General features: G+C 53.9%; 1 protein-coding gene across 3 annotated transcripts in view; it reads right to left on the bottom strand.

Annotated features, from left to right (window-relative positions):
• CDH23 (cadherin related 23) overlaps positions 1 to 12,918 on the bottom strand; it is a 363,598-nt gene that overhangs the window by 12,940 nt on the left and 337,740 nt on the right. For all 3 annotated transcript variants that reach the window (XM_028151376.2, XM_054728837.1, XM_054728836.1), the window contains 10 exons: positions 12,575 to 12,784; positions 11,925 to 12,032; positions 10,445 to 10,547; positions 9,042 to 9,167; positions 8,157 to 8,360; positions 5,911 to 6,369; positions 2,684 to 2,800; positions 1,515 to 1,739; positions 618 to 787; positions 267 to 404 (listed from right to left, as the gene is read on the bottom strand). In XM_028151376.2, coding sequence (XP_028007177.2) covers positions 267 to 404; positions 618 to 787; positions 1,515 to 1,739; positions 2,684 to 2,800; positions 5,911 to 6,369; positions 8,157 to 8,360; positions 9,042 to 9,167; positions 10,445 to 10,547; positions 11,925 to 12,032; positions 12,575 to 12,784 — 1,860 coding nt within the window. The remainder of the gene's footprint in view (positions 1 to 266; positions 405 to 617; positions 788 to 1,514; positions 1,740 to 2,683; positions 2,801 to 5,910; positions 6,370 to 8,156; positions 8,361 to 9,041; positions 9,168 to 10,444; positions 10,548 to 11,924; positions 12,033 to 12,574; positions 12,785 to 12,918) is intronic.

The raw sequence follows: 12,918 nt of genomic DNA on the forward strand, positions 1-12,918 counted from the left end.
AGCAGAAGTTTTTGTCCCACAGAGGGCTAGTTCCCAAAGGTTTTGGCCACTTCCTCCATGCCTGCTGGGACAGAAAGGCCTCAGTCTACAGGATGTCTGGGACTCTGAGAACAGGGCTGACTGAGCTAAAAAAAACCTCTGAGGTTACAGATCTCCAGGTGGCAGGACCCCAAAATGGGGGGGGAAAACCGCCATACTTCTCAGCCTGTGACCCTGGGCCCATTCACTCCCCAGTCCCAAACCCATGCCCTCCATTGCCCGCTTACCGTGGTGGGGTTGATGGCGAACTTGCCCTCTCCATCCACAAGGCTGTACTCAATGACGGCAAAGTTGCCTGAGTCGGCATCAGTAGCAGTGACCGTCAGGATGACGGTGCCCACGGGCACATCCTCATAGACGGCTTCCTGGAGCCCGATGGCAGGGGGAGAGCAGCCAACGTTAGTCCTCCAGCCCATGCCCTGCGCTAGGAACTCACTGATAGACAACCCAGGGCATCAAGCTGCTCAGGGGGCGGTCACTACCATGAGGCTTAGAGGCTGGTAGGGTGGTAGCGAAAGATGACCAAAGGCCCCCAGGAGTGGGCACAGGTCCTAGACCCACCAGGCCTGGCCACCCACCTGGTAGGAAGGCTGGTCAAATATGGGGTTGTTGTCATTGATGTCCACGATCTCCAGGTAGACAGGGATCTCGGCTGCCCGGGGTGGGGACCCGTTGTCTGAAGCCCTCACAGTAAAGTTGAGCCAGTGCACTTCCTCATAGTCCACCGTCCGGTTGGCAATGACCTTCCCTAAGACACAGAGGCACACCCAGTGCCATTTTGGCCATTCCCCACTTACAAAGCTCTCCACAGTATGAAGAGAAGGATCTAGAGCTCTGCGGGGCAGGTGTGGTCCCTTGAAGGAGGAGGATGGTCAGTCAGCCCTGCCCAGTGGCAGGTCAGAGGGCTGAGAGCAACTGGCATCCAGCCGTTCTCTTTACTGGAGGGGCGAGAGAGCTTTTCACATGTCAAATAGATGAGCATCAACATGCCCAGGGCAACTCTGAGATACTCCCTCTTGGCCTTCGTGCATCCTTAGTGATACTAACAGAGTCATCCCTCCACAACCTCAGGTTTCAGTCTGCTGTTGGCTGAATCTGTGGATATGAAACTGTATATATGGATGGAAGGCTGACTATGGGACTTGAGCATCCGTACATTTTGGTACTCCTGGGGAAGTCCTGGAACCAATCCCCCTTTGATACCAAGGGACAGCTGTAGTCAAAGCTTGGGTGGTGGGGAGAGATGGTGGTGGAATATTCCAGGTCCCCAGCAGACCTTAAAGGGGCCTTCCATCCCAACCTAGGACAAAGCATGTTGTCCTTTCCTCTAGCTTGGGCATCTGGCAGGGACACTGGCCGTATTGGCTCTGGCCCAGCCCATTGAGGGGCCAGGGTGGGGCCACAACGGGAGGGCGAGAAGTGGGCCATGGTCCCTCTTGGAGGGTGACGGGCACACACACGCTCCCCAGCCCTACCTGCTGAGGAGTCTTCCAGCTGAACGTAGCCTGGGGGCATCAGGTCCAGCAGGCTGTAGGTGATCAGCCCATTGAGGCCCTTGTCGGGGTCCACAGCTGAGACAGCGATGAGCGTGGTGCCCGGGGTGGCCCCCTCCAGGACCTTCTCTGTGTAGTAGGTGATCCCAAAGGGCTTGAACCGGGGCGTGTTGTCATTGACATCCAGGATGTTGACTGTCAGCTTGGCTGGGGTGGAGGCAGCGGGGGAGGGCGACGTGAGGGACACCAATATGGCTGGGCCTTCCTAAGTCTCAGCTACTCCTGGAGAGGATGGCAGCACCTCACAGCCCTCCCGGGATCCCTGTAGCTTGACCCACGCTTGAGTGGTGGGTCCTGACCCCTTGCTCTGGTCTGGTCTCATTCTTCCGTAAGGAAAGGAGCTTGGGTTCTACCACCGGCTGAGTCACCTTGGTGAGCCCCGGCCTACTGTGCCTTCGTTTCCTAACCTGTCCCATGAGGCCCTTTCCATGATTCAGCCTTCTGCTTCCTGAGTCATGACCTCTCTATAACCAGCCCTTTGTCCTCTGAGTATGGGATGTGTAGGTGAGCACGTCTGTCCTTCTTTCCTGAAAACGTGGTCCTCTGGGCAATAAAGATAAGCAGACATGCCTCCAGCAGCCCCTTCCAGCTCATGCCTCAGGCTGCAGGCCAGACAGCCTGTGCCGGCCTGCAGAAGGCAGCACTATTCCCCTCTTCTCTGCCACAGTGGCCGTGCACCCCAATATGGTGTCTGTGGCTTCCATCACCTTTCCTTGTGCTTTCCTTCCTAGGACCCTGTGGCTTCCTATCAGATCTGGGGTTCCCGTCTCACATCCTCATTACCAGTTCTGATAACGGATTCCGATCTAAGTCTCGAACCCATCCTTTTCTCAGTTCCCGTCCAGCCTCCACCAAGCCTCCTTCTGACTCTGAGCCTTGGGTTTCATGAATCCCCCAATTCTTGGCTTCTGGATCCCCTACTGCTGAGCTCTGCCTAACAACGGGGACACACGCCATCCTGGGCCTCACTGTAGCTGCCACCTTTCACATCCCTCTGGGTCCTGCTGCTTCCTCCCTGCTGTTCCCAGCCTGCCCCTCCTGCCTAGATCAGCTCTGAATAACCAATGGGAGGTGCCTGTGGGGAACCTTACCATTTGGCACGCTGACAGAGCGCTCTGGTAGGTCGCTGGCATTGTCAATCACCGAGAGAGTGACCTCATAGGTGGCAACCAGCTCCCGGTTCAGGGGAGACTTCACCATTACAGACCCTGTAGACCAGATCAGGTCAGGTTCAGCCTGAGGGGAACCCCCTAAAACCTGTGCCTCCTAGGGGTACTCCGGGCCAACCCACTCAATTCCCCACCGAGGGCAATGGTCCCCAATGGACCTTGTTCTTGCTGATCTCATCTTTGGCTGGGATGAGGCCACAGCCACCTGCAAGTTAGGGCACATCACTCATTGCAAATTATTTAACCTCTCTGCACCTCTGTTTCCTCATTTGCAAAATCAGGATAATTACAGTACCTGCCACATAGGGTAATTTTGATGGTTATAACAATGAAACGAGTAAAGGGCTTAGAACTGTGCCTGGCACATAGAGAATGCCATGTAATTGCTTGTTTAAAAATGCTTTGTATCCCACAACAATGTGAGTATACTGAACACTGCTATGCATTTAAAGATGGTTAAGATGGTGAATTTTGTTACGTGTATTTTATCTCTATTTAAAGAATGCTTGTGTTCTACAGAGATCAAGTATAACGGAAGTTCAAGGCCGCCAAACTGCTGAGGGGGTGCTCTGGAGGGGACAGCAATGAACAGCCGGACAGTCAGGACTACTCCTTTGTCTCCATTAAGTAGGGAGTGACATGGACTAATGTGGGAAAGGAGCGTGGCCTATGTTAGAACTAGCAAGGCGTTTTCTCCTTCCCACTGCCTCTCAGAGCCCCGCCCACTCCCAATCACTGGACAGATCTAGTTTAGCTGATGCAGGGGCTACTCCATTGGGCCCTCTCTGCTTCCTGCCTGTTGGAGGATCTGGTGCTCCTCCTCCGATTCGCCTCATCCGGGGTGGAGCCTCCTCTCTCCCTTTCCAGCTCCCTCTCAGGCACTGAGGTCTCTGGGCTTCCCTTCCCCCTTGGCAGGTCCCCCTGCTGGGCTTCTGTCCTCCTCGGTTTCCAGCCAGGGGGAGGTCACTTACCCTGGGCCGCTGCCTCCTCCTCCTCCTCTTCCTACTCTCGCTCCCCGTCCCCGAGGCTGGGGAGCGAGGATGGGGAGAGGATGGCTGCATTCAGTCTGCAAAGGCTGGGCCACGGCCTTGGCCTGGCCCCACAGGATGGGAAGGGTGGTGGGGGTGCGGTGGGTATGGAGGAAGGCAATGGGGTGAAGCAGAGAAGAGATGAGGTGGGAAGTGACAGAGAAACAGAGCTCAAACCTGTGGGCCTGCCAGCCGTGAGGAAGAGAGAAGAGGGTTAACATCAGTTAGTTCAGGTGCAGAGGGGATGGATCAGAGCAGGGCATGGGGGGCAACGGGGCTCAGAGCTGACCAGGGTGGGAAGTTTGGGAGGGAGGCTGTGAGGGAGTTTGTGAGGCAGAGGGGAAGGGAGCCAGGGAAGGAAGAGGGAGCCCATTTGGTAGGAGAGGAAGGGGGAAGGAAGGTGAGCCAGGCGGGTGGGGAGAGCATGAGGAAGAGGGGCAGAGAAGACACTGGAAAGAAAAATAGAGAGAAGAGAGTCAGTCAGAGGGAAGGAGGACAGGAAAGAGAAAAGTGGTAGAGGCATCAGCACTGTAGGTACAGCATAAAGTTGGGCAGGGGTATGGAGCAGCTCTCCATGGTCCTGAACAACCACTGCAAGGGGTTGGGGTTCTGCTAACGGGGTCACGGCTTAACCTATGTGACTTCTCCTAGTGCTCATGGTTTTCCTCACTTCTTTTTTCCTTTAGGCCTCTGATGCAGACTGAGCTAGTCATACTCTTTGGCTCATTGTGCTCTAACGTCATTGGCACTACTCTTGTTTTATGTATGTATCTATTCCCTTTTATTTCAATACTTCTTACCCCTTCCCTTCTCCTCTAGGGCAATCATTGTAATGTATTCAAAATCATGTGGGTTTATTTTTTTTGTGTGTGTCTCTCTCTGTGTGTGTCTTATATTTATGCAAATAGGATTGTGGTGTATATATACCCCACCCTATTTCTTACTCTTTTCAGTAAGTACTTATTTTTAAGGTTCACCCATGTTGCTCTGTGTGAGTCTAGCCTGTTCCTTCTGACTGATGCCTGGCATCCCGTGGTGTGCACCTACAATGTTTTAGTCTCCAATCTCCCAAGGATGGGTGCCCAGGTGGCTTCCAACCCCCACCACCAACATTGCAGTGAACATCCTCAGAGAGTCCCATCATTGACCTGAGGGTTTCCTTGAGAAGTTCTACCCTGGAGCAGAATTGCTGGGCCATAAGGTGTGAGTGGACTTTGTGTTAAATTGCTCTCTAGTTGGTAGAATGGGTCTGAGTTCCTATAATAGTATTTGTGGGATCAGATGTGCCCACATAATCACCAATACTCAATATTGTCCAGCATCTAATATCTGCTAATTACATTTGGAAGCTGATATCTCATTGCTGTTTTACTAAGCGTTTCTCTAAACAACAACATTTTCTAGCATTTAGTATTAGTCACGTTAGTTTTCCTGTCACTCCCTGGGCCTTCTAGGAAGTACCAGTATACATGGCAGGTCCCAGGTTCCTCCCTAACTCCTAGAGGAACTGAACTTGGGGAAAAAGGGTAAAACTATCAAAATTATAATAAACTGCATAAATCATAGAAGATAGGCCACATTTCTCTCTGTTTTGTGATAGTATAAGAAAGTCATTAAAGGTATACATATATGTATATATGTACATGTAAATATATATAATTTGAATAGCCAATATACATATGAAGAAAGTATTTAACAAACTAATTATTAAAGAAATGCATATTAAAACAAGGTACCTAAATTAAAACAATTTTCCTAGAAAATTACAAACCTAAACACTTTATAATATTTAATGCTGGCAAGAGGCGGTGAGTGGGACACTCATACAACACTGACGGGAACTGGTCAAGGGAGAAGGAAGAAGAGAGAGGGAGGGAAGGAACAAAAGGAGAGACAGAAAAGAGAGGGAAGGATGTGCTGTCAACAGGGGAGAGCAGAGAGTAGACTGAAGAGCAGCTGAAGGGGAGAGAAAGAAAGAGAGAGAGAGAGAGGAGAGAGAGAGAGAGAGAGAGAGAGAGAGAGAGAGAAAACACCAAAGAGGAGGGTGGGAAGAAAGCAGAGGGCAAAGAGACTGGGGCAGGGAGTCTGGAGCAGGGGTGAATGGGGAGCAGGCCCTTGTACCTGTGTTGATATTCACAGCAAAAGCGTCCTCCTGGTCAGGCACCAGGCGGTCAGTGTCGTCCTTGGCCACAATGCTGACGATGTGGTACTCCAGCTTTGGGTTGAGGTCACGGTCGATGGCCGTGACATTGGCAATGACAGTGCCTGGCTCGGCTGACTCCAGCACGCTCACGGTCTGGATGGGGTTGAGGAACTCGGGGCGGCAGTCGTTAATGTCATCGATAAGGATGGTGATGATGGCCGTGCCCGAGAGAGGAACAGTGCCCCGGTCAGAGGCCACCACCGTCAGCCTGTAGGATTCCTGCTCCTCCCTGTCAATGGTGACATTGCCGACGCGGATGACCCCCGTGACCGGGTGGATGAGGAAGCGGTCCTGAGCCCCCGCTTCTATCCGGTAGACCAGCTCCCCATTGAGGCCACTGTCCTCATCTGTGGCTGTGACCTGAAGGACTGAGAATCCTGGGGGGAAAGTGGGGAGGAGCTGAGCACACTGGCTTCTTCTGAAAACATCACAGTAACATACACGTGTTGGCAGTCCACAAGGGACCCTGCTCACCACAGCCTTGCAGCATGTATCTTTTATAGACTTTCCACGTTTGCAATTTTGTAGGAAAACAGTACCTTATTTCCTTTTACATTCTTTGGTTATTTGTGAAATGGATCATTTTTTAAATAACTTAAAGATCAGTTGTATCTTCTGCAAATTGTATGTTTTTGTCTTCTGCCTATTGTTCTATCAACTTATACAAATTATATAATTACTAGAGGCCCAGTGCACAAAACTCGTGCACAGAGGGAGTCCCCTCAGCCCAGCCTGCACCCTCTCCAATCTGGGACCCCTCGGGGGATGTCTAACTGCCAGTTTAGGCCCAATCCTGGGGATTGGGTCTAAACCAGCATTTGGACATCACTCTCACAATCCTGGACCACGGGCTCCTAATTGCTGACCTGCCTACCTGCCTGGTCACCCCTAACTGCCCCCCTGCAAGCCTGGTCAACCCTCACAGATCCCCCACTGGTCTAGTCACCCCATGCAGCCTGCTGTTCAGTCGTTTGGTCATCCCTCACTAATCCCCCTGTGTGCCTGGTTACCCCTAACTGCCTTTCCTGCCTGCCTGGTTGCCTCTTACTGACACCCCTGTTGGCCTGGTCTCCCCCAACTGCCGACCCTGCTGGCCTATTTGCTCCCAACTGCCCCCCCACCAGCCTTGTCACCCCTCATGGCCCCCCTGCCAGCCTGGTCGCCTCTCATGGCCCCCCTACTGGCCTGGTTGCCACACATAGTCTGCTTGTGCAGTCATTTGGTCATCCCTCAGTAACCCCCTGCCATCTTGTGAGGATGTGATGGTCAATTTGCATATTACCTCTTTATTATATAGGATGATAACTTGTGACAAATACCTTTTCTCAGCTTGTTGTTTGCCTTTCCAGTATTGGTTATAATTATCTGAAGTAAAGAAGTGTAAATGTACAAGCACCAAAATTTAGTATTTTTCCTTTTCTAAGTTCTGTTTCTTATATGCTTAAGCTTTCTTATTCTGCAGTCAGATAAATATTCACCTAAAGCTTTTTATTGTTGTCTACTTTTACTTTTTATTGTTGTCTACTTTTTAATTTTTTCTTTAGAATGTCTTTGGATTTCATTTTGGTGTCTTATATAGGGTAGGATTCTACACTAAATGTTAATAGATGCTTTGCACACTAATTAGTTTTTACTAATGGTTTCATTGTTTCCTTTATCACATTAATATTACATTCTTTAATTTACTGGTATCTATTTCTGGGCTACTTTGTCCCAGATCCTTTAGCTCATATCATATGGTTTTAAATACTGCAGTTCTATGATATGCTTTAATATTAGGTAAGGCAAATCTGGTTTTATTATACTTTATTTCCCCCCAAAAATGTTCTCATTCTTCCAGATGACTTTCAGAATAAAATTTACCCCCAAGATCTTATTTGATTTTGATGGGCATCTCATTAATTCTATTTTGACTTTAAAATAGTCTTTTCAACCAGGAACATTGCTTAATAATCAATGCAGACCAAACACTGTGGATCAGAGACAGGAAGTGTGGGGGGACCTGGGTCTCCTGACTCCCTCTCCAGGGCTCTCTCCCCCCACCCTGCTGCCTGTCCTCCTCCCGCTGGAGGTGGATTCTGCTCCGACTTGTGAGGCTCCAACCCCCATGGACCACCAACCATCTCCTGCCTGGGGGCGGGCCTGCTCCCTGCACCCTGCTCACCTGGGGGGCAGTTCTCCAGCAGGTGGATGGTGAGGGCAGCAGGGCTAAAGGTGGGCCAGTTGTCATTGTCATCCAGGATGGTGACGATCAGGTCAGCTGTGCCGTTGAGCAGCCCAATGTCCTCAGCCAGCAGCAGCAGCTCCAAGACGGGAGGTGAGAAGGCCTCCCGGTCAATGACCACACCCGACCTCACTGTCACCACGCCTGACACCCAGTGCCACCGGCCAGGGAGATGCAGGGGCAAGGGGTGCAGTGGGGAAAGAGGGCAAGAGCCATCCCGGAGAGTCATGGGAAGACCAGCACAATGTGGGAAGAGATAAAAGAGGAGCAGAGAAAGCAACAAATGACTTTCTTCCCCAAAGGGCTCAACGACCAACGCTTAGTGAGGTCCCCTCGGCACCAGTCTCCTGGGATTGTCCCCTCCCCAGGTGCCCTCGGCAGGTCTACAGAGTCCTGCCTGGGATGGGTGACCCAAGGTGAAGGACTGACCAGCTCGGCAGAGAGGGGCTAGTATGTCCCTCCTTGGTGTCACCTGTCCCCCAACTGGTCTACTGTCTAGGACCAGACTGATGTGACGTGGTCTCTGGCGACCTTTGGGTCTGCTTTGGGGACAGAGCTTTGGCTGCTTCTGGCTGACTAGGGGCCTGTGTCTGGCTGGGCACAGGGAGATGGAGGAGTGGGTTGGGGGCTCTCTGTCTGGGCTGAGAGTTTATGTATTAGCAGGTCCCTTGTGTTGTCCCCAAGCCTCCTCCAGGGTCATCTCACCTGGCCCCAGGTGCCCTAACCCAGCTCCGGGAGGGGAGGCCCTAGACCTAGCCACGGCCCCCTCCTGCCCCAGCTGGGAGAGGCGGGCCGGCGGGAGTGCTGGGTGTGCAGAGGCCTCACCCGTACTGTTGTCGATGTCAAAGAGGCCGCTCTGGGCGCCCAGCAGCTGGTAGGTCACCACAGCATAGACGTCCAGGTCTGCGTCCAGGGCCAGGATGGGCCCGTTGAGCACCGTGAGAGGGGTCCCTGGACCAGGGGAGAGGGGTCACTACAGGGCCAACCCGGCCCCCCACCCCCGCCCCCGCCCCGCCCCTTCCCGGTGAGCCATGGCTGACAATGGATGAGAGGGAGGTGAGGTGGACGGGGTGGGGAGGCCCTGGGCCGCTGCGGCAGCCTTGGCAGACTGACGCCGATGCCTGGGGAGCGGCCTCAAAGCCCTGCTGGGGAGAGAACACAACAGTGGTGAGCAAGCCCCTCAGGGCCCCCACGGAGCACGCCTGCCTTCCCAGCAACCTTTGAGGCTGGCTACTCCGAGGGAGGGTCTGGGGGCTCCCTGACATCCTCTCCCTGTGCATGGGCCCTATCGAGGTATGCATGCCCCTCCCAGTCTGCCCACGTGTATACACAATGCTTTCTACAGGTGTCTGACCGTACATGATTGGAGACGCACATGTGTGTGCAGGACTGTTCACATGGCCACGGGAGCACTCGCAGGCCTGGGTGCCCCTGGCTGTGTGCCTGCCTGCCTCTGCAGGTGGGCACATTTGCACACGGAGTGCACTGTAGAGGCACCCACATGCCTATGTGTGTCTGTGCATGTGTGCAAGCCCACATATATGCTTGACATAAACATGTATTAGCACGTGTATGAGCATATTCACAGGCAGGACTAAGAAACAAGTTCACGTAGAGGGACACCCAGCCAGAGACAAGGAGTTTCTCAGTTCATCTCTTTCCGACTTAGAAGCCAAGCTGCGGGGGCTGGAGGAAGAGGGAGAGGACCTCCTTGGGGACAGTAAAAAGGAGATCCTGTCACTCTGAAGGGGGGCGAGACCGCTCAGTGCATGTGTGTGGGGAAAGAGCTATGGGGCCTACACAGGCCCCCCGATTACAGATGCTCTTGAAGCTTCCAGAAGCCTCCAGGATGCTTGGTGCTGCTGGGGTGGAGGGAACAGGGAGGGTGGGCGTGCTCCCCTCCTGGGTGGTCCTCACACCTCACGGTCCCTCTTGAGGAGCATTGGGGCCGCTCTCAGACCACTTTGAGGACCAATGATCACTTCCAACCAGACCTGTGGCCTCTTCGGTGGCCCCTGAGAGAACTGGCAGCCCGGGCCCACCAGTCCCTTGGAGCTGCTTCCTTCCCTCCCGTCCACACCTTTTGGCACCCACCGGCTATGTGGTGAGGCTGCCACCCCAGCCTGGCCTCAGCTGGGCCCACCTCAGGTATGAGGTGGACCCACGGGCACCTGGGACCAGGTGGTGCCTGGCAGCAGCAGGAGTTCCCGGGTGGGCCCAGCACCTACCAGCAGGAGAGTTCTCCATCACCTCTGCCTGGTAGGTGCTCTCGGTGAAGAGGGGGTGGTTGTCATTCTCATCCGCAAGGAAGATCAGCAGCAAGTCAAAATCCTGTGGGAGGCGTGATGGGGGGTAGGCTGTAGGCATATCCCAGCAAAGTGCTCCAAAGGCTGAGAGATGTGGGGTCAGGGCACAGGTTGGAGAATAAAAAAGCCCATACTAGGGGTCTAGAGACCTGGGTTCAAGCCCCTACTGTGCTAGCAGCTCTTTGCACGGCCTTAAGCAAATCATTTCCCCTCGCTGGGCCTCAGTTTTCCAATCTGGCAAATGGGATCTTAACTCCTTCACAGAGGTGCTGTGACGCATTTAATCAGGTCCATCTCATGGTAAGAAAGACTGCAAGCAGGAATGAGTGGTGGCTTTCAGACCTTCTAGGCCGGCCTGATGCCCCATCAGAGTTCACACAAACTCGTACCCAGAGCTGCACTTCACGCTTTTAACCCTTTGCACTCACTTGCTTTTTTCTTGATTCCTTTATTCTAATGCTAACCGTGTCGAGTCACACTTGACATCCGAGTGCAAAAGGTTAAAAAACCAGTCATAGTTCTGATCTCTCGGAACCTCCACTGCGGAGGCAAGGAAACCAAGGCCCAGAGGTGACTGTTGAACTGCATGGCAATTAGCAGCAGAGTGGGGACTAGACCCAAGCCTCCTGACTCCCACCACTCAATGCTGCTGCTTCCCAGGGTGGCCCAGGCCCTCTACAGCGCAGGCAGAGGCGGGGAATGAGAGCAGGAGAGAAAGGACGGGGAGAGGAAGTGGGAGGAGGAGAGAGGAGCACAGAATGAGAGGCCAGTGACTTACAAGTCTCCTCGGCCTATACAGATGGGGAAACTGAGGCCCAGAAAAGGCAGTGTCTTGGCTGAACCATGCAACTAGTCAGAAGCAGAGCTGAGATAAGCCAGACCCAAGGACTCTTGGCTGAGGTCCTGCCCCAGACCTCATGGCTGAACCTACCCCCAAAGGGTCCGTTTGCTTGCAACAACCCACATCCTCTTAGGACAGAGAAACAATTTCTTTGGCTTTTGAGGGAAAAGCCATCTTTTCAGGGGAAATGCAACCCAGAGTTGTATCTGTGAGTGCACACAGGTCATATGCACACACAGCGGTGGTGTGTGCCCAAGTGTCAGTGGTTTGAGGGGAGATGATGGCCGAGCTCCCTGAGTGTTTGCCATGTGCCAGGCACCAGGCTGAACACGGCAGATATTGGCTCCTCTGAGTCCTCTCCACAACCCTGGGGGCATCATTTTGCAGAAAAAAAAAGAAACTGCCTGGCCAAAGTCACACACCCGCTGACAGGCAGGCCTGGGATTTGAACCCAGCTCTTGCTCACTCCAAGGCCTGTGCATCTAACCCCCTGGCCAGGTTGCTTGTGCGTCTCAGGTGCCCGGCTGCTCCCCCCACCTCACCCGTGCCCTCCAGCCTCACCCTCCTGGCTATGCGCGGGTTCTCCGGGTTGTCCTTCACGGAAATGGTCAGCTTGTACTCGGGGATCCGCTCGCGGTCCAGGGGCCGGTTCACGGTGACGATCCCTGTCTGGGAAGTGGGGGGCTGGTGAGCCCAGTAGCGACCTGTTCCCCACTTTGAGCTCTGGCCACAGGTGCCCAACGGCTCTGCCTGCTCTTCACGTGCCTGGGAATTGCCTCCCTAAATCACCGCAGACGTGGTCTCTAAGGACGAAATGGGCGGCACGGTCTCGCCAGGGCAAGAGTGACCCCCCCCCCCCCCGCCCCGGCTCCCCGGTGCTGCTGTCTCAAGGGGATGGGGCCTCTGGACCCTGTGATGCCAGCAGCCGGAAACACGCCAAGATGTCAAATGAACCAAGTGGTACTGAGGCTCTGGCCCCATATCTGCACATGATAAACCTTGGGGGTGATGGGGACTCCAGAGATGGCTCAGCTGGGACTCTCGGGTTCCATGCTTCCCACTGAGACTCTTGAGTCCTAGTGGAGGAAGGAGGCTCAAGGAGGAAAGGGAACCAGAAGGAGGCCAGACAGCGGCGTAGAAAAGCCTCTAGGGCAGGGTCCCCCCTTTCAGGAAAAACCCTGGGGAACACCCTGGGTCAGTTCCCGCCCTACCGTGGCATTGATGGAGAAGGCCCGCTCCCGGTTGCCGGCAGTGATGTTAAAGGTGAGGAGGGCATTGCACCCGCTGTCAGCGTCGCTGGCCAGGATGTGGGCGACGAAGCTGGAGACGGGGCTGTTCTCACTGATGGTCACGTTCATGGGGAGGTTCAGCAGCACAGGGTCGTTGTCATTGATGTCCAGCACCCGAATCCCCACCAGCATCTGGGGCGCGTCAGGGGAGGAGAAGAGGAAGAAGAGGGGACGGACAGGAGAAGAGGGGGTGTGAGGAGAGAGAGGAAGAAAGAGGGATGGTGGACATGGTAGCCAAGGAGCAGGTGAGGAGTGAGGCAGGGCAG

The sequence above is a fragment of the Eptesicus fuscus genome, chromosome 17, assembly GCF_027574615.1.
Source record: "Eptesicus fuscus isolate TK198812 chromosome 17, DD_ASM_mEF_20220401, whole genome shotgun sequence".
Classification (NCBI taxonomy): domain Eukaryota; kingdom Metazoa; phylum Chordata; class Mammalia; order Chiroptera; family Vespertilionidae; genus Eptesicus; species Eptesicus fuscus.